This window comes from Staurois parvus, unplaced genomic scaffold, assembly GCF_062004578.1.
Source record: "Staurois parvus isolate SC_StPar_1 unplaced genomic scaffold, SC_StPar_1.0 ptg000679l, whole genome shotgun sequence".
NCBI classification, from domain to species: Eukaryota; Metazoa; Chordata; class Amphibia; order Anura; family Ranidae; genus Staurois; species Staurois parvus.
Window position 1 is genome coordinate 866,768 of NW_028318475.1, and position 22,187 is coordinate 888,954.

The 22,187-nt window shown below is 40.4% G+C and overlaps 1 protein-coding gene across 1 annotated transcript; it reads left to right on the top strand.

The window, feature by feature from the left end:
• Positions 1-290: 290 nt before the first annotated feature.
• LOC149447619 (C-X-C motif chemokine 9-like) lies at positions 291-10,861 on the top strand. Its single transcript, XM_089652303.1, has 4 exons — positions 291-387; positions 4,513-4,639; positions 6,684-6,770; positions 10,310-10,861. Exons 1-4 carry the CDS (start codon positions 330-332, stop codon positions 10,332-10,334), a joined length of 297 nt encoding a protein of 98 aa, XP_089508429.1. The 5' UTR covers positions 291-329; the 3' UTR covers positions 10,335-10,861.
• Positions 10,862-22,187: the final 11,326 nt, after the last annotated feature.

Sequence of the window (22,187 nt, forward strand, 5' to 3'; positions counted from 1 at the left end):
GTTTGGCACTGGCTTACAAACAATAGCCTACGTACAATGAAAGATCAGTAGAATATGTGATAAAAATGTTCTCTCAAACCTTTGACCTCTTTCTATGTTCCCAGCCTTTTATTTCATGAATAAGGCAACTCATTTAATGAAAACACACTTACTTCCAAGAAAATGAGAATTAGTGAATGAGAGAAAGTCCCAGTAAGTCTGACATTTTATGGGGTTTCCCCAGGGAGATTTATAGACATGTGGGAGGATTCTGATAATATAAATATCCTCTCCCTGCTACCAGTGTTAGACTGGTATTTTATCTAGTCCAGGTAAACCTGTTCTACACGATGGCCAGAATGCTCATTGCTGTCCTGAGCTCACTGCTCATTCTTCAGTGTGTGCAAGGTAAGTGGCAAAGGAATATATTAAGAAACACAGAGATGTGACTATTGACTGCACTTATTAAGATTGTCTAAGTATCTATGTAAATGGATTAAATAATAACTTTACTTCAATTCTAGGGCTGGTTCCTGAAAGAGAATATTTGTCCCTAGAAATGCTTTTTTCTTGGTAATGTCTGAGGTTTTAAGGGTTGACCAATAATATTAGAAACTGTAGTAATACAAAATTAGTGTAGCGTAACCTCCTCAATTTTGTATTAACTTTGTATTATTTGATTTCAAAGGATGGTGTGAAATCCACTTTGAAGTGTTTTTTTTAAGGTGGGTCGTCAGGGGGCGGTAAACTGCAGCTCAACCACATATTTTTACAACCCCCAGCCACAAATGCAAAATGCTATAGAATAACATTTACTGAAGAGGAACAATTACAATTATTTTTAGTATAAAATTTCATATATAGCATGTCCTCCTGAGGAATAACATACAGCGTTTTTGTTCAAGACTCAATTGAGCAATGTGGGTGTAACAGCAATAGAAAAGAAAGGCTTACATTTTTGCTGGTATTGACTGTACAGTTTTTCTAAGAGACAGCTTTGTGATGTTCACTAGAGTAGGTAGAAAAGAAGCAATAGTGCCACCTATAGAAAGTTAAATAAAAATGTATTTGCATAATTAGAATAGCCAGTAAACATATTACAATATATACATACTACTACAACCGCATAGTAATATTATAAAAAAGGAGTTTATAAATTACATTAAAAACTCCATCATGTTAAAGTATAACTAAAGGCAAAACATTTTTTTAGATCTGGATAACGTGGTGAGGGGTTAAAACAACGGGCAGATTTTATTGATGTGTTTTCTAACTGTCTTGATGTCACAGAAAAAAAAGTAAGGCTAAATCAAAAATATTGGGTTGCCACCAGGACAAGAATAGAGGGACATCTTCTGAAGAGGATAGTTTTTTTCTGTGACAACTGTCTAAGGGAGGATTTCCTACAAACTGGAAACATATCCTCCAACTTCCAGTTGAGCCCACGGGATGGGAAGTAAATGGAAATCTTCTTGATGAGAGACAGACAGCTAAAAAAAAATAGCAATTACAAAAATGTAAAAAAAATCTGCTAAATGTATACTTTATGTGAGTGATTTTGCATTGTATTGGGGAGTACTTGCTGTATATCACTTTAGCGATAAATATGGACACAGATGCAGTACACAGTTGTACCTTTAGCTAGCACTGAGCACATCTGAACATTTTACGCGTAGCACCACTCCCGAAGTAGCCGCTTGATTATTTTGGGTTCTCTGTTCTGCACCTCAACTCCAAGAACAATCTCGGACCACCCTAACACACCTGGTTGGATAATAGTACTGCAAACACAAGTGCAAAAGACAACCAAAGGAATAGTTTTACAGATTAATAATTTACTAGAGATTATTGAGTCATTAGGAAACAAAAGAATGTTAGCTGTGGGTATTCCCCAAATTGCAGTGTAGAGCATTAAACAGAGTCACAAAGATAATAGATCTGACTGCAGGACCCACAGGCCCTAGATAGATCTATGATCCTAGGAGCAAGAGGGGGAAGAGGAGACTTCTCATCAGTCAGTTCCCTCTAAGCCCTGATGCCACAAGCAAAGAAAACAATAAAGCACAATTTATGAAACCTGGTTAAGAGTTCCACTAAAAATAAATAGTTGCCACATTAAGGGGAAAAAGAGGGACAGCCAGTGACACTCTGTAGACTGAATCCTTTGAGTGGAGGAGTTTTTGAGGTAAGGGTGTCCTTGGTCTCCAGCTAGCTATGATGGGGCCCAAAGATATTACTGTGCAGTGGCAACCAGCAAACTGAATAGGATAGAAAATGTAATTCCCAGCAGAAAGCCTGTAAGTGGATAAGAAGGAGGTAACAGTATCTGCATGCCTCCGTAACACAGTGTCTATTACTGTGTTACGGAGAGTATATGGCTTGCACCCACTCACCAGTCCCTTGGGAGGTGACACAACTGAAATCCGCTGTGGAGGTTCAGGATCCCGGCAGAGTAGATTGGCACTTGGTCTCCTCCTGCCAACCGATCAGGAAAGTGGGTAGTGATGCCTGCAAAGTGACTAGCAGTGTCCGACCCGATTACTGGATGATACTGCCTTGGATTGTTGAGGGTCACCCCATGGTGTTGGGTGATACTGGACTGCCCATCAGGTTCACAGCACTGAACGGTGGTGAGCTGCAGTCTGGTCCTGAAGGGCAAAGTGGCATGCTCCCCTCCGTCCAGCTCCAAGTCCCCACACCAAAAGCTCCAGAGCAGCTGCTGCAGGAAAATATATCCACCTCCTCAGAATACCCTTCGATTTTCCTATTCTCTGGTAGGTGTAATCCAGACAATGCTGAAGAATACAGTGTGACTAGGCTATGGGACTACAAGTCTCAAGATTCTCTGCTTCTCAGGTACACTTTCCACTCTGCTAGAGAAAGAAAGAATCTTGGTCTATGCGGATGACCCTGAATTGCAGGATGACCCAGGCTGGACCTGGCTACATCTGTTCTATTCAAGTGAAAATTTGGCACAATAGAGATTCAGTGAGCCAAGGCAAATATGCTGTTCCTCAACTTTCTTTTTTCCCAGTGAAAATAAAAGGTAAGACAAGGGTGGCCAGTCTGTTACAATATGCTAATAAAATGTGTGTAGCAAGATTATAAATATTCTACTTATGTAGCTAATGCTGGGTACACATGGGCCTAAAATCATGTGAAAATGGTTAGTTTGGCAGGAGCTGACCGACTTTTAGCCCTTATGGAAGAAAGTCTTATGAACGGCTTCTGTTGGCAGGGGAATGCTGAAAAACCAGCATCCGATCAGTGCTGGCAGCCAATGACTGTGAGTGCTGATCAGTGTGTTCTGGCGGGGAACACTGCCCTGTCAAAACATAAAGGCACAGTGGGGGAGATAGCCACACTAACATTGCCTGTGTTAGTATAGCAATCGCTCAGCTTTTTTTGTTCAGCCCGCTAGGTTAAATAAAAAAAAATTATAGTGTGCACCCGGCTTTAGAATGGTTAAACTAAAATCCCACCTACGGTTAATTACAATTTTGATATGAGTGTGACTGGCCTTTATGTTACCAACATAGTTTTCTGTGTATTAGAGAAAATATATTGTGGTTTTTATATTTAATTATGCTTTATGGTCGTGACTACTTTTTTTTTGTAAGGTTAATAAGAAGTGTTACTGTATGTGATGTTCCAAGCTATTTTTCACATTTGTCGGTCTATTCTCATTTGCTGTACAGAACCCAATAGATCAGCTGCATACAGAACTCAATACCTCATGCTGTCATTTACACACAAAGGAGAGACTTATTCCCTTCCATCCCTCCCATGCCTACTTGTTCAGACAGATTGTATGGAATTTGTATTAGAAAGAGGGAGAGATATTGTAATAGTAAGGTTCTGCTGATTTAAAGCATCAGTTTAAAGCTGAAGTTTAGGTATGAGCTCTGAAGCATAATTTCATTTGGTCCAACATCTCATAGGTGACTGTTCCCTGTTGAATCTGCAAATTACTGTAGTAATCACCACTACTGCAGTGATAGCAGCAATTTTCCAGATCCAGTGCCAAACAGCTACACCTTCCTTCTCTTGCTTATTGCTGGTTCCAAACACTTCTCTTGCTTATTGCTGGTTCCAAACACCAGGACATCTTGTATTTTTCTAATGAATACAAGGTTTTCTCTGATGGGACGAGGTGGGGATGGTAATAGTCCCTCCCCCACATCATCCAATCAGAAAATACCTTGTATTCAAAAAATACAAGGCTTTCTATTAAAAGTAGCAGTGCCAAGTTGGTGACCCCATGTGGAAGGTAGGTCACTCTGCACTGGACCTGGATGATAACTACAGTCATTTGCAGCTTCAACAAGCGTCGGCCACATTGGAAATGTGCATACTTACAAACCGGACCAATGTAACTAGGTAATAAAAATCAAACCTAAACTTGAGCTTTAAAAACTCAATAGCTTAAGAACATAGTAGTGACCAAAAACATTATAGCTTACCATTAATATGCTTGCTATGTTGTACATCTTAACTATATTTATTGCTGGATAATCATCTCTTTTTTTCTAGGAATGTCACCACTAGGGAGAAGACGCTGCCATTGCCTTGGACACCTTTCCAATTCTGTTGATATCAAGCAAATAAGAAAATTTGAGGTGTTTCCTGAAAGTCCCAAATGTGAGAAGATGGAAGTTGTGTAAGTTACTGTTGTATTTAGAGAATTTGGGATCAATGCAAAAGTTAAACATGCAATATTTTAGTTCAAGGCTAACAATATACTGCAAATACATATCATACTGCCCAGCAAAACTTTACAATAGTAGCAGCCTTTGAATGGGACCTATCAACAGGAAAAGGGCAAATGACAGGTGTTTGCTAATGTAAATATATATTATTATTATTATTATTATTATTATTATTAATAAACAGTAAGGGACATATTTATAAAGCAGTTAATGTGTCATTCACCATATATGTATGTACTGCAGATATATTTTCCTGGTGCATGTGTTTTAAATAATAGTGATTGATTGACTTAGAGTGAATGTTTGGTGACTGTCAAATTTACTGATTTATAAAGATGCCCCAAATAAAACAAAATTCCCAACATTCTTTGGTGAGATTCCAATGCCCAGGTTTCTATATGACCTTCCAAGTAACACTTACTGTATTGCCCTCAACTGTCCTTTATGTCACATTATATTTATAGACAAAAGACCGTGAAATAATGTCTTGTTCTTCTTGTGGTCATGGTTTTTGACAAAGAACTGAAAGAACAGGACAGAAGGATCAGACAGAGACACTGACTGGCTGGCTCTGCCTACACATCAGTTCCCTAAGCTATTTTTTGTCCTAGACTACATGTCCAGATGTCAGCACCTTACCTTCTGCCATCTTTATGAGCTCCTTTTGCATTCCCATTGACTTGTTTGTAAAGCCAAAACATTTTTTCTTTCACCCTCTCTATTTGTGCTTGGTACCATTGTCTACAATACAGAAAATAGTGGCAAATCCAAAATTTAACATTTGGCCCTGGAACAGGAAATCTTCCATTGGGGGTCCTAGTGACAACTCTATAAGAGGGCATTTAAACTCATTATGGAGAGATTTCTTCTCACTTCCTGTTGTGTCTCTGGGGCGGGATGTGAAAGGAAATTTCTCCATTGGGACCCAGATAGCAAAAAAAAACCCACATGGATCTTAACCCCCCCCCCTACTATATCCTGAATGAAAAGACAACTTTACATTCACTTTACGGTTGTACAAAGAATTTAGCTCGTAAGACCTAAAGTGAATCTCAGGTGGTCCACAGCTTTATGAACAGCGGGCTGAGACCCCACAGAGGACTCATCATATTGTGGTTACAGGGGTGATTACTGGGCAGTCACCATGCATATCTGAGGTCAGTGTTATCACCACCAGCACTGGAGGAAACTGGAGGAACCACCACAACTCTTACTCTAAACCGATTGTCACGCATTTACTTTTCGCTAGGTTTTGGCTGAGATTAGGTTGTACACAGTTCCGTTATCACATAGTGTACTGTAAGACTTACTGCTGTACCTGACTGCCTGCAGCCTAATACAATTGCATTTACTCCCTTGCTGCCACTTACACAGAGCATAATTGAGGGCAAGTATTCTTTTTCTTCCATTACTTTACTCAACAGCTTTGTTTAACAAAGTACAGTCCAAGTGCTTGGTACAGTGTTCTTCCACATAACTGAGTTTATTCATTGCATAAAAAAGGTACTTTTTCTGACACTTCTTTAGGACACACCATTTATGTGCATTACATTCCCAGTGAAGGCTGTCCTGAGTCATAGTCATACTCCCTACTGAGCCTTGGCTACAGTGAATTGCATAGGCCTAAAGTTCTACTACAAGAATCCCTCCGGGAACATGAGCTCTCTTTTCTTCCTTCAACATCTTTCTCCCATCTCAAGCTCCAACCGGCCCCTTTCACCACCTGAGCAGAACAACCCACCAAAAACCAAGTAACTCCTTACAGACCAGATTTAGAGGATAATAGCAAATTTGAGCTTTTAATACAGATCTGGCCATTGACTGTGCCAGTTTTTTTTACACATCTTGTGATTCTTTATATGATGCTTTCTCATTCCCATTTACTGGGAGACGAAGGTAAAAGTGAAGAAACGTATACATGAATGTTCAAGCCATTATATTAGACCTGTACCAGCACACAAAGACAATTGATCATTATTTCTTTTTCAATTGTAGTGCTAAACTGAAGAATGGAGAAGAAAAATGTCTGAATCCTAATTCCAAAATGGTCAAACTTATCCTTAAAAAAAAGGAAAGGACTCGGTAAGCACAGTGACATAGCAATAGGCTTCCATCGTGTGAAATATTTTCTAAGTAAAAATGAATCCTCACTGAATGTGCTATATTGTGTACATTGTGCATTGCCACCGAATATCAATATTTATTTATTTATTTAATGTCATTAGTCAACCACTTGCCCTCCAAAGGATTTATCCCCCTTCCTGACCAGGCCATTATTTGTGATACGGCGCTGAATTACAACTGATAATTGCGCTCTCATGCAACGCTGCACCCAAATGAAATTTATGTCCTTTTTTCTCCATAAATTGAGCTTTCTTTTGGTGGTATTTGATCTCCTCTGCGTTTTTTTTTTTCACTATAAACAGAAAAAGACCTACAATTTTGAAACAAAAACCCTATATTTTTGACCTTTTGCTATTAAAACATGTCCATTAAAAAAAATTAAAAAATAAAATTTCATCATAAATTTAGGCCAAAATGTATTCTGTTACATGTCTTTGCTAAAAAAAAATAAGTGTAAATGAATTGGTTTATGTGAAAGTTATAGCGTTTCCAGTATATATACTGGAATTTTTGTTTTTTGCTAGAAATGGCGGCAATCATCAACTTATAGTGGGACTGCGGTGGGTATTCTGACACTGGGGGGAACTGACATCCCCAGTGACACCAATACAGTGATCAGTGCTAATAAAAAGCACTGACACTGTACAAATGGCACTGGGCAGGAAGGGGTTAAAATGTTGGGCGATCAAAGGGTTAACTGTGTGCTGTTTTACTGTGTGCACTGTGTGTGTGTTTCACTTTAAGCACACTGCACAAAGCAGTGTGCAGGAGCTGACAGGGGAGAGATCTGTATTGTTTACATACAGGTCTCTCCCGTCAGAAATCCTTGGAGATCGCCGGGTGCTGGCGGGGAATCACCAGCTGGGACCCAGTGATTGACAGCCGAGGCCATGAATAGCGACGCGGGTAGGGTGCACGTGCACACCCCCTACCCGGAACTGCAAAATCACATATACTGTATATACATGATTTTGCGCACACGAGCCGCCCTGTCACAGTATTTCTGCTGTAGGGCGGCACGGAAGCGTTAAATATTGCTGACATAGCAAGCAGTGCTTTACAATGTATGCAGAAACCCTGGATTGGGGGGGGTAATTGGTTTAATGGAAACCTCAGCAGTATCCTATATACCTTTTAGGTATAATAGAAGTTGCTTAGCAACCAATTAATAATTAGTTTTAACTTTTTAATGGAGTAAATGATTGGTATCTGATTGGACACTTCTGAGAAGCTTTATTATGGGCATTGCATGTCTTCTTATCTTTTCCATGGCATAATAATAAAAATGGTCCTTAAACACCACAAATGGCTAACACATATTAAAGGGATGTCTGATTGGGAACTTTTCCTACAACATGGAACAATGTACTGTACTCTACAGTCCTAATTTAGTAATGCCTATTATTATTACTATTATTATTAGAATACACGATTTATATAGCGCCAACAGTTTGCGCAGCGCTTTACAACATGAGAGCAAAGAGTACAGTTACAATACACTTCAATATTTGAAGAATCAGAGAGCCCTGCTTGTTAGGGCTTATGATCTAAATGGGCAGGGTCAAGTGATACAAAAGGTAATAACTGGGGGGGATGAGCTTATGGAGAAAATAAAAGTAAAGTTGTTAGGTGGAGGCAGGATAGGCTTCTCTGAAGAGAAAAGTGAACAGAGTAGGACATAGTTGGACAGGTTAGGGAATTCCATAGGATGGGAGAGGCTATGGAGAAGTCCTGGAGGTGAGCATGGGAGGAGGTGATAAGGGAGCAGGAGAGCAGGAGGTCTTGGGAGGAAGGAAGAGAGCAATTTGGTTGATAATTTGAGACCAGGTTAGTGATGTAGCAGGGGGCCGAGTTGTGGATGGCTTTGTAAGTTGTTAGCATTTTCTTAAATTTGATTTGTTGGGTGAGCAGCACTGCCTAGAAAAGACATTGATGTTTGATGCTGCATTTTCTGTTCCCTTCTCTCTACTTTGCAAAAGTATGTGAGTATTATTCCACTAACCACACAGAATGATGTTACCAGCATGACACATCCTAACGATGCTATATATAGCCGGTTCAGACTAATGCATATCTCAGTATAAATGGAAACATTAAACATTAAAGCTGCATTGACTAAAGTGTCTAAAATATACATTTATAAATCTACCAGTCTGCATTTACATGTCTCTATCTAATCACTAATAAACTGATTTCATTGCACAATCCTTTTACAGGAAATCCTTACAATTCAAGTTCTATATGAACATATAGCACTTAATGTAGAACTAAAAGCAAAACTTTGTTTTTAATATTGGATTGATTAAAGGAGCTTTATAACTCCATCTGTGGTGATGCCTCTGTTTCCAATTGGGGGGATTTCTCTTCACGTCTTGTCCCATTGCTAAAACAGGAAAGAAATCCCTTCAAAATGATGGAATCCTGGGGTGTCACCAGAAACACTGTTCCCTACTATTCTCTTCTTGAAACAAGCCAACATTTGGGATTTTCTTTCACTCTCAGTGATAGCAGTAAACAGGACAAATAGGTTGAATCTCCCAAACTGGGCATGGACAGCAATACAGACCGACCAAGTGGTCTACACCCTCTCCAAAAAAGTGTTTCCTTTTAGTAATACTTTAAGTGACTCCCTCCACAATTTGTCTTTTATTACAGGGAATTTTTACCAATATGTTATTTTTCAAATATGAACCTCCAAAAATATAGAAGCTGATTGCTAGGGATTAAATACACTTTAACCTAAACATACCTCTATACCTTAATCCAACCTTTAAACCTAACCCTAAACATTAACCTAGTCATTAAATGTAATCCTTAACCTACATTTACCTCAACCCAATGTCTGCATTTATTTAGCCAAATTTTTTGCTCTGTCTAAATTTAAAGAATATGTAAACCCAACATTTCATATTCCTGCTATGTGCCTGTTATACCAAGTACTTGAATAAAAAGTATCCTGTTCTCTTTGTATTGCACCGTGGTGTTCCTGCCAGTCCCTCTGCTTTCCTATTAAAACTGACCACACTAAATAGGACAACAAAGCGTGGTCAGTTTTCTAGCTGTGCTGGGAACTCAGTGTGCTCTTCTCCAATGATCAGACTTGTGCTGTCCTGCACCCCCACTGCACAGACTTTCATTGGAATGTTCAGTGTGCTCTTTCTCTGCAGCTGATCACTTAAAAAGGGGAAAAAAGGTATTTGTAATTTTTTTTAAATGTATACACAAATGTTTTGCCTTTCATTTCTATTTTAAACTAAATGTGTTGTTTTACAAGGTGAGGATTTACATATATGAGGGTTCTTCAAAAAGTGTCTGCACTTTTTAAAACTCTATTATATATATATATATATAAAAATGCGGAAACATTTTGAAGACCCCTAGTGTGCCAGATTTAGATTTCACTCTGTTCATTCATATTCAAATACTAAACCTAGAAAAAGCCATGTGAAAGTTTAGACATCAAAATACAATTAACTCTTAATCTGTTCTTGTTGCAGGTCTGAAAGAACATCAGGAAAATAAGAAGACAAATACTCTGAGAATGACCAGTATATCTTCTACTACTAATATTGTTATGAACACATCAGCAATGATCATTACACATAGTGGGGGAGATCTATTAAGAAAGACATAGACAAAAGCAGGTTCTTGTCTGCTGGAATCTGTTCCTCTTTGCAGTAGCGTTGACTGTTTGAAGCCTTTGTAATTCTGCATAGTTTGAGTAGTTTTACACACATCTATGTGTATTATATCATTGTGCTTGCTACAATATTTATCTGACATGCATGTGTAAGGAGAGGTCAAGGGACACATTTGATGTACCAGTAGGTGCAGTGCTAATTCTTCCCACAATTGGGAGATATATACAGATCAAACTACAGACTTATAGTAAATCATATGCAAGTGATATCACTCTGCTCCTCCTCTTCACTGCCTATGTGTCTTGATTAGTAAATTCCCCCCAGGATGTAATGCATTACTGAGCAAAATCCTGTTATACCCTGTTATAATCACATCATAATAAAAGCACCCAGCATATTAAAAGGCAATTTAATATGTATGTGCATTTCTTTTAATAACTGGCAAAAAATATATAACTTTGTTTACTATGCATGGGTGAACTTGTAGAGAAAAGGGACACTTTTTTTTATTATTTATTCAGGTATTAATTTATTCAAAAGAGCAGCTAACCACAAAAGGATTTATTTTTCCATTATCCTATATTTTTTAAACAATTACAATCTATGATTAATAGATCAGTCAGTTATAGTATACCATTTTGGTTTTAATTTCCCAAACCTTATTCTACTACATATTGGTCCATACAAGTGCAAGAGAATATAGCATTGGAATTGCTGCATGGATAGTGTATATGTATATAACTTGAGATCATAGTATGACAAATGGATTAGTTAGTCTGCGCTAAATGGTATGTAGGCAGAAGAGGCATTACCATTATCCAAAGCCAAATGCTGCACCAATCCAAAGTATATGAGCAAAATTATCAAACCAAAGGTCATAAACCATTGTATCTTAGTCACCCTGATTTTAGAGGGGACTCTGATGTAAAGGAGGACTGTGATGGGGACCCTGGTGTAAGGAGGACTCTTATGGGGACCCTGATTTAAGAAGGGTCTATGATGTAAGTGGGTACTCTGATGGAGACCCTGATATAAGGGAGGACTGTGATGGGGACCCTGGTGTAAGGGGGACTCTTATGGGGACCCTGATTTAAGAAGGGTCTATAATGTAAGTGGGTACTCTGATGGAGACCCTGATGTAAGGGAGGACTGTGATGGGGACCCTGGTGTAAGGGGGACTCTTATGGGGACTATTACTTTATCAATACCTTGTATTTCCTAGTTTGTGTTTTAGGTTAACAATGCTCATAGTATGTATTTAGTAGGCACAGGAATTGGTATATATTATTTATGTATAGGAGACATTTGGTTATTTATTAAAGAAGTATAGCCAAAAGTTTTTAGGCTATGCTTCTCCTATGGATCACAGGAGTGCAGTTCATTATGCACTCCTGTGACCCGTTTTCAGCACACATCGGGCTGGGGGGAGAACTGAACGATCAGTGGTGTTTGATTGCTCAATTCTCACTAGAGAGCCAGCGAGAGACCGATGCAGCATCAATCCACCTAGGTGAGTATAATGGGTTTTTTTTAAATAAGACCATACTTCTCATTTAATTACTGTATATAGTATAAAGGTTTGCAGGATGAATTTTCCTATAATCACATGATTAGGTGCTGCCGTTTGGGTCACATATTTGATTTTTTTTTTATTGGGTAGTTGCTATTTGACAAGGTGGTGAGAGCTCAATGTTTTGCACACTTAGTACACTGATCGTTGGTGGTCACTTGTACCCCTTCTATTTGTAAAAAGCTTACATTCTTTTAAATGAATGCAAAACAATCTGTGATGGAAATGGTGCAGATGAATGCTATGATTTCCCCTCCTCCAATCACAGAACACCTTGCATTAAGAAAAAAGGATAACATACTTTTTTTTAGTGGAGGAGTTGCTGAGTGAGCGACCCACAGTAATCAGTGTATTGAGTGCACATCATCCAGAACTGCAAGTCTCAGCACCAGATGTTCAACGTTGACAGAAGATTGCAGGCTTAAAAAGGAATTTATGTAACAAATGCTGCAGCAGCCAGAGATTGGACACACTTTATTGGCAGTATTTTATTTTTGGATGGGAAAATGGTCCAAAATATTCTTGGTTATACTTCTGCTTTAAAGATTCAGTATTAAGATTTTTACAGGAAATAGAAACTTCTCTGTATACAATGCATGACTCACAAAAGACCGGTGATGTATATGTTACCTTTGTGTTGCCATATATGACTCGGCTCAGGGAAAGTCCAACTGAGGGACAACTAATTGTGTAATACTCTATGCTAAGAATGTGATCACTAGATGTTCATAGTTTATTGACACTATGTAGCTGTTGCACTCAAATCATTATAAAATTATTTGTTAAAAGGCATATATGCTGGTTTTATTCTAAAAAAAACTTTTTGAACATCACTGCCAAATTGCACACTGAAATTGTACACTCATGAGTATTATTGCTTTGCTGTATAATGACATTGAACAAATCAGGTTCCTTGTTAGCTCAGTACCAAAGTGATGCATCCTAAGTGTATATATTTTTTTTTTTGTTGGTAATAGGGAAGGATGAAGTGTCTGAATCCAATTACCTTTGTGTTGGGAGCAGATCATTAGCTTTGCATATAGCTTTGCTGTGCATGCTGCCTGCATAAATTGTTATAATTGATTTATAATGATGATTGTTGACTAAAAATTATTCAAAATAAAGATGAGGTTTATAATGCAACATCTACTGATTCAGATTTTTCCTGTGGTATCAGATGCATTCGTTTATTTATTTTCAGGTACTTATATAGCACCATCAATTTATGCAGCGCTTTACATATATATTGTACATTCACATCAGTCCCTAACCCTCAAGGGGTGTACAATCTAAGGTCCCTAACTCACATTCATACATACACATACTAGGGACAATTTAGACAGGATCCAATTCACCTACCAGCATGACTTTGGAGTGTGGGAGGAAACCAGAGTACCTGGAGGAAACCCACGCAGGCACAGGGAGGACATGCAAATTCCAGGCAGGTGGTGCCATGGTTGGGATTTGAACCAGTGCCCCTAGTGCTGCCAGGTGGATGTGCTAACCATTTAGCTACTATGCGTCCCCATTAGTTTCTATCATTATCATTATTACCATTGATTCACTGAACTAAACTATGAAAAACAGAACTATATTAACCACTTGCCCTCCAGAGGATTTACCCCACTTCCTGACCAGGCCATTTTTTTTTTGTGATACTGCACTCTGTTACTTTAACTGACAATTGTGCGGTCATGCAACACTGCACCCAAATTAAATTTGTCCTTTTTTTCCCATAAATAGAGCTTTCTTTTGGTGGTATTTGATTGCCTGTGTGTTTTTTATTTTTTGCACTATAAATAAAATAAGAACAACAATTTTGAGAAAAAAACTAAAATTTTTACTTTTTGCTATTAAACATGTCCAGTAAAAAAAAATTTGAAAATCAAATTTCATCATAAATTTAGGCCAAAATGTATTCTGCTCCATGTCTTTGCTAAAAAAAAAAAATCCCAATTTGTGTAAATTAATTGGTTTATGTGAAAGTTATAGCGTTTACAAATGGCAGTATAGATAGTGGATTTTTTTTTTTACTAGTATTGGCGGCAAGCAGCGGCTTACAGCTAGACTACAGGACAGCAGAAGGCATTCTGACACTGGGAGGAACTGACTTGGTGTTACTGATATCAGTGCTAATAAAAAGCACTGACACTGTACTAATGGCACTGGGCATGAAGGGGTTAACATCTGGGGTGATCAAAGGATTAACTGTGTGTTGTTTCACTATGTGAGCTGACAGGGGAGAGATCTGTATTGTTTACATACAGGTCTCTCCCCCGCCGGAGATACTCGGCAATCACTGGATGCCGGCAGGTAATCACCCGGGACGGTGATTGACAGCTGAGGCTGCGAATGGAGGCTTGGGTAGTGCGCACGCGCGCCCCCCTACCTAGAACTGCAAAATCACGTATATATACGTGATTGTTGCGCACACGTGCCATCCTGTAGCAGTATTTCTGCTATAGGGCAGCGTGGAACTGGTTAAATTGTTTCAGCACTTTAGCCAGACAACAATGAATAAAATGCAATCAAAGGAAACCTTTACTGAGAAATGTACAGGCTGATATTTCTATAATTTTTCTGAAATTGCGAGTTGCTTAGATGTCTTTGTCTTCCAAACAGAACCACTGACCCATAACAAGTATACATCCAGCAAAGTCCGTAAATGTAAAACACCTGATTATTAAACATCAGCTATAGGTTGAATAAATGTATGTCATGCTCACTTGACCAAATGCTAGATCTAGATGGACTTGAAATGTTGATGTTAAGGCCAATCAGTGTGGTTGAGACAACTTAAGACAAATGCAAAAAAGTTGTCATGATCCCTTCTAATACGCTTTTTTTTTTTTGCCCCGCAAGTAAGTTAACATATATTTAATATTTTACCTATAGCTTCACATCAACAAATCAAACCATTGGGAGTTGGTGGGTGAATAAGGCCCTATTTACTCCTGAGTGTTTTTTAGCTCATAGCTCCAAAATACTCAACATCCAAAATCCCAGTTTTCAGTAGTGCCAATTTACACTAGAGGGTAGAGTCACATGAAGCTTGTAGCTCATATAGGTACATGGACTCCTTTTTAGCTATGAACTTCAAGCTCCAAGCAATCATAGCCCCAAAAAATGTAATGGAAGCACCTAAAAAAAGGCACAGGCACATGTGAAAAAGCATGCAGAATGAGACATCATGTGTTTTTTTTTTCTCCTCCTAGTAATTAGCCTTACTAGTAAATAGCTTTCTAGCCAAACACAAGTTTAAAAAATTGTTCACACTTCAAATGCCTACAAAAAAAACCAAAAAAACACCTATACCAATGCTCAAAGTACAAAAAAATGATCAAAGATGCTCAGCTCAAGTGTGAATGCAGCCTTAGAATGGTGGCCGTCACTGACAGGTAGGTTGAAATGTAGTACCATTTTCACCTTGGTATTTCTTTCTCAAGCTCATTTCTACCAGTATGATTATAATGTAATGACAAAACATTACTGTACTTCCAGAATTTACAATGTTTCAGATTATGATCTCATACTGCCGCTATTAAAGGTGCTTTGTGGAATTGGTTGTAAACTCTACACCCATGTGACAGTTGAAGATCAGCATAGAAATATATACATGCTGCAACCAGGGGCGGACTGACCATTTGAGCACTCGGGCACTGCCCGAGGGCCCGGGCTCAGTAGGGGGCCCCATGAGATGCCCCTGGTACCTATAATTTGCTTTTTCATAGGCTTTTTTTGGGTTTGTGTGAGGGCACCGGGGCCCCATGATCCCCTATTGCCCAGGGGCCCCACGAGTTGTCAGTCCACCCCTGGCTGCAACCATCTAACAGTATGCTGAAGTTGGCAGACTCCTGCTGAATCAGCCAAAATTTTCTCCATGGGTGGCCCTTTTGGCAACATCTGGATTGATAAAAGTTGTTTTTTACACAGCTTTTGTGGATGGAGCAAGGCAGAAAACTGTCAGCTGAACAGCTCCTGCAACCAATCTGATACAGCCATTGTTCAGGTATTCTGACACCTGGCCACCAGCAGCCCACAGCAGGAGATCATTGTTTATTATGGATGGAGGAATCTGTTAGATTTCTTCAGATAAGCCCACAGGCTGAATGAAAGAGAGCTATATGTGCATGGATAGCCTAAAGGCTTTGTCTAAGGACTGGAACACTCCTGTAAAATTACATTCATATACACATATGGGCCCCTTTGACATGAACAGCATCCACTCCAATCAGCAGGGGATCGGTGAGTAGATCCTTTGCTGACCAGAGCTGAGCAGGACAGATGCCACATCTATGCCAAGCGGACAATCGGATCCGCTGAGCTGAATGGGCAGACGAGTTTAAACAGACTCTGGTGTCTGTTTACATCAGGCTACCTCTGATCCGCTCCACAAAAAAGGACATAGTCATCTTCTTGTTTTTTTTTTTTTGGACCCGAACGGACCCAGAGGTAGGCAAGTGTAAAAGGACACAAGTGTTTTTATACCCACCTGTCCATAGGGCTGTATGAAAAACTGACAGGTGGATCTGATCAGAACGGCTGTGTGAAAGGGAACTTTTATGCAGGGGCATTTTATGAAATCAGCGGGCAAGATCATAAGTAGGGCCCTACTGTTTGAGTAAAACAAAATGTGGTGTGCTTAGTGCACCACATTCAAGAGTGGACGTGGTTTTTATTACCAGGGGCATTGCTAGGATTGTAAAAGACCTGGGGCACATTTGGGCACACCAGTGAACCGTGGATGTGGCCAAATTGTGTCAATGATGGGAAGGGACATCGTTAAATCAGACAAAAGCCTTCTTGTACACATAAAATATGCTTAGAGTCTCACAGAAATGTATGATCCTCAGCACAATATAAAAAAAAAACTCTTTCATTACATATGATTTGTAACACTTTGTCTGAGCCAACCTCATAGAAGAACGTCATTAAAGTAGTCTGGGACATGTTGACCTCAATTTACTTTCTGTGGTGGTAGTTTTCCAGGAGTTAGGGCTCATTTACACTATGGTGCGGAGCAGTTCCGGGACAAGGCCATCTAGCGCCGAAGGCGAAGATGCCAAATGGCGCCCCCCCCAAGATGTATAAGCAAAATTTCCTGGAAAAAATCCCCCAACCCCCTGAAAATTTGAGCTCTAATCTGCATGCTTAACTCCTAAGCATGCATTGCCTTTGAAAGCCAAATTCTCCAAAACAAAAATTCCCCCTCTTCCCAGTACAAATTCCACTCCCTCATTGAAATCCCCAACCCTGCATAAATCTATGCCCCCCCATACCCCCCCCCCAGCTCAAATACTCTCCTTCCCCAAATTCCCTCCTCCTAAAAAAATTCTCTACTCCTCAAATTTCCCCTCTGAGCGCAAATCTTCCTCAACATCCTAGTAGCATAAATCCTTCCCCCAAATCCCCCCCTCCTAGCACAAATCCCCCTAAATTACCCTTCCTAGCACACCCCCAAATCTCCCCCAGCACAAATCCTCTCCCCCACAAATGTCCCCTCCTAGAACAAACCTTACCCCCCATCACCCCCAGAATTCCCCCTCCCAGAACAAATCTGCCCTCATCTTCCCTTCCAGCACAAGTCCCCCTTCCTCATTTCCAGCACAAATCCCCCCGAACTCCCCCCTAGTACATATCTCCCACATCATCCCTAATACCCCCCCTCAAATCACCCTTCCTAACACATACTCTATCCCCCCAAAGTTTCCCCTCCTATCACAATACCCCCCCCCCAAAAAAAAGCCCACCCCCCAGCACTGATCTCCCAGAACAAACCTTACCCCTCCACCCTTCCCATATCCCCCCTCCCTGCATATATCCTTTTCACCAATCTCCCTCTCCTATCACAACTTTCTCTCTCTACCCTTCTTCTAGCACAAATCCTCCCCAGTCCACCCTCCTACCACATATCACCCCCCCCCAAACCCCTCCTCCTACCACAAATCCACTTCTTTCTCCCGCTCCTAGGACAGGTACTGTCCTCTCCAGCACAAATATATGCTACTCTGCCCCCCCTCCCCCTCCAGTTGTGTACCCCATTTAATTCCCCCTCCCTCACACATAGACCTAACATACAATGCTGCTGCAGATGTCTGCGGGATGTTAAAAGAAGCTTCCCTCAGGCTCCTCCTGAACTGTGAGGTGTCAAGAAGAGGAGGGGGAAGCTGCCAGCAGGGAGAGGTGGGAGGGTGTGGGATAGCGGTCACGCAGACTTACAATAGTTACATAGTAACATAGTTAGTCTGGCTGTAAAACAACAAAAGTCCATCTAGTTCAAGCATTAAAAAAAAAGAAAAAAAAAATTATTTAAAAAAACATTATAATCCTATACCCACAGTTTATCCACAGGAAAACAAAAAAAAAACCAATGTATGATTGAATTTTCTCCTGCAGGGGAAAAAATTCCTTTCTGATCCGCTGAGAGGCAATCGGATATTCCCTGGATCAACTTTACCTATAAATGTCAGTATCCAGTTATATTCTGTGTATGGAAGAAAGAATCCAGGCCTTTTTTAAGGTAATCCACTGAGCTGGCCAGGACCAACTCTTGAGGGAGTCTATTCCACATTTTCACAGCTCTTACTGTGAAGAAACCTTTCCGTATTTGGAGATTAAATCTCAAGATACACATATGCTACAGTTACATGTATATAGCTGTGCACAACATTTTCTGTAATGTATCTCACATATGCCACTGTTATGGCTCCTGAGAACCCCAACAACAGGAATATTTTGCCTTGTACAGGCGTACACCTGCGTCCAAGAGCCCTTAGACTTCATGCACACTTGATGTTTTTAATGCTACTTTTTGGGGCATCTGGTGTTTTTTCTGCCTGTAAAGGCCCCTGCATGTTAGCCTGTGTCCATACACACATACTGTAGATGTTTAGAGGAGTTTACAGGGGACAGGAGGCACATCCAAGAGCAGCAGCATTTTGGCAGAAAAAAATGCTTGACACATGTGAACGCATATGAACACACATTAACGCTAGGTGTGTTTGTCGCTTGAATGTTAATTCAGTTCATTGGCCAAACTAAATTATTATTTTGCCCAATAAAATGACATAGCACCCAAGTGCTTAATGTACTTAAATGCTCCTAAATGGGTTCCACACATTTGCAAGCTTCAAATGTTTTTTCTGTCAAAACTCTGCTGAGAAAAGGCATCTAGGAGAGATAAGCAAATGTCCAGTGTGCCTGAGGCCTTAAAGTGGTTGTAAACCTCAGAAATGAAATATGGACAAAGCATATCCCTCTATAGTGTGGACTTGTCCTAATCCAGGGCGCTAATTGTCATTTCTGTCTGCTGCCTCCTTCCTCTGCTATCAGCATGAGTCACTTCTGATAAATTTTCCTGACACCAAGAGAAAAATGGTGATGGGGAGGGACCTCCAACAGAGTGACAGTCTCAGCATTGTTCCTGTGTGCTGTGTGAAGGAGGGGCGTGTCCCTTCCCTCCAATCAGTTCTCAAAGATCTCCTCACGGATGTAACTTCAGCCCCCCTTTCCCTGCTTTTCCAAGCTGAGAGATTCTGTGTAAATTCTGCACTTTGAATGGATGTAGGGGAAACACAGCTATAGATAAACAGGCACCACTTACGTAGGAGGATTTGTTTCTTCTCTGTGTATCACCTGAGGCCAGTCACTTCACTGGGTATATATAACCCCAAATAGCCACTTTAAAGCAGAACTTTACCCTAAAGGGGACGTTTCTCATTATGCCCCCCTCCACTTCTACTTTTTCCAATTCTTTTTTTTTTGAGGGGGGTGGTACTGGTATTGACAGGTCTCTGCTCCCACTTCTGGTCAGATCACCATGGCGATTCCACTGGAAATTCTCCCCCCCCATCCTTGCTGTTTGCAACCTTTTGGGATATGTCATAGGTCCCAGAAGATGGCAGGACCATTCGCAATGTAGCTCATGCATGTACAGTGGGAAGCTGGGTGGGAAGCCACAAGAAATCATAGCTGGCTTCCCTTGATAAACATGCTGCCGCCGGGGACCTGAGGACTGGCGAAGAACCAGCCAGGGTGAGGACGACGCTGGATCCCTGGGCAGATTAGTGTCCTATTATTAACCAGTTGCAGACTCTGGATGTGTTAGACATGCCCAGAAAAGAGTCATCATTGTACACAAGGCATGTGTAGCATGTCCAGTCCTTCTGCCTTGCTGCCAGGACCTCCCCTATCCCAATACTTGGTGATTCAGCTGTGATAAAAGTGTTACTAAACCCACAACAGTAAAATCAATCTGTATATACAGTAAATCATGCTTGTTATACTCACTGTGGAACCTAAGGGGTTAATCCTCTGCATTGTGTAAAAAGGCTGTTTGATCCTGCCTTCTCTGATCCTCCCCTTCTTCCAGTGTCCTCCTCTTATCTCCTTATAAAACATATCGTGTGGAGTCACTCTGCACATGCTCAGTTTGGTGTGTATTGCTAGAGAGTTGTTGTTTTTTTCTTGGGAGAGTGCATGTGATCAGCACAGGGCCAATCAGCACTGTCCAGACAGAGGTCGGGGTTCTGCATCCTCCTAGAGCAGAAAGAAAACATTACTAAAATAATTGCATTTCCATGTTGTGTGTACTGTGGGAGACCAGATATAGTGAATGCAGGTCATGGGTTTAGTAACACTTCAAAGTGGAACTGCATATGTGAAGTGTACTATTTTTCTTTTTCTATATATACTATGTAGTTTTTGTCATTTTTCTTTTTCTTTGTATCTTTTAAAAAATCTGATTAATAGAAAGAAATTACCTGATTCAAAAAAAAAGAAAAAGTGGAACTGCACTGCATCTGAGCACCACAAACCAAAAATGCTATTTAATTAATTCTTATTATGCAAAGAAAACGTACCCACCCATCCATGTCTTCATGCTTTAGTAATATAAACTGCTAAATACCTTTTCTCATCAGCAGTTTAAGCAGTCTTGTGAGTTCTATCAGTGTCCAGCTGAGCACTGGTTAAAGCTTGTAGGAGGAGTTTTCTTTCTGCTCTAGGAGGATGCAGAACCCCTGACCACTGTCTGGACAGTGCTGATTGGCCCTGTGCTGATCACATGCACTCTTCCAAGAAAAAAAAAACACTCTAGCAATACATACCAAACTGAGCATGTGCAGAGTGACTCCACACAATATGTCTTATCAGGAGGTAAGAGAGGGACAGTGGGAGAAGGGAAAGATCAAAGAAGAGAGGATCAAACAGCCTTCTATACAATGCGATAGATTAACCCCTTAGGTTCCACAGTGAGTATAACAAGCATGCTTTACTGCATATACAGACTGATTTTACTGTTGTGGGTTTAGTAACACTTTAAGTAATGATAACATATATATATAATAATAAATGTGCAAAAACATGCACTGTGGAGTGCTAAAAATAATGGTGAGAGTAGGGAGGAGCCAAACCAGTGACGTCACGCCGCACAGGCCACGAGGAAGGCCGGAGGCCATCTTTGTCACTGTTTCTGTTGCCAGATGTGAGTGGATTACTGAATATGTACACTTATGCCAAATTTTGAATAAAATACTGCACTATTAGGCATCTTTTCTCTGGCTTGTTCAGGGGTGGACTGACCATTTGGAAACTGCCCGAGGGTCTGGGGTCAGTAGGGGGCCCCATGAGATGCCCCTGGCACCTTTTTCATAGGCTTTTTTGAGTTTGGGCAACGGCACAGGTGCCCCATGATCCCCTATTGCCCGGGGGGCCCCATGAGTTGTCAGTCCGCCCCTGGGCTCGTTTATTTACGAGCCCCTTAAGGTGGATTCCTGTGCTCTTCTTATGCCTATGACTGGTCCATTTATACTGGATGGGATTTATCCTGAAACCTGGAGAGTAGCAGCCGGCTGACCACCTGATGTGCTGACATGTGCCAGATGATCCCAAGTTACCTTTAGGATCCGGATGACCAGGAGTGGTGTAATTTACTCAAATGCACATTTTATTGCGCTTTCTGGTTAGTGCAATATACGCTCGTTTTCCATCCACTGGAGTCACGGAATTCACCCTTGGACTTGGACTTTTTACCTCTTCATTCATATTTGTGTCACCTTTGCACTTTATGCGTCAAATCAAGACGCTACTCTCACCATTGTTTTTAGTGCTCCACAGTGCATGTTTTTGCACGTTTATTATTATATATGTGGATATATTCAGTTA

Coding starts and splice junctions, on each gene's coding strand:
- LOC149447619 (XM_089652303.1), top strand. CDS start 330: ATGGCCAGAATGCTCATTGCTGTCCTGAGCTCACTGCTCATTCTTCAG. Junction 4,640..6,683: donor TGTGAGAAGATGGAAGTTGT/GTAAGTTACTGT, acceptor TTTCAATTGTAG/TGCTAAACTGAAGAATGGAG. Junction 6,771..10,309: donor AAAAAAAAGGAAAGGACTCG/GTAAGCACAGTG, acceptor TTCTTGTTGCAG/GTCTGAAAGAACATCAGGAA.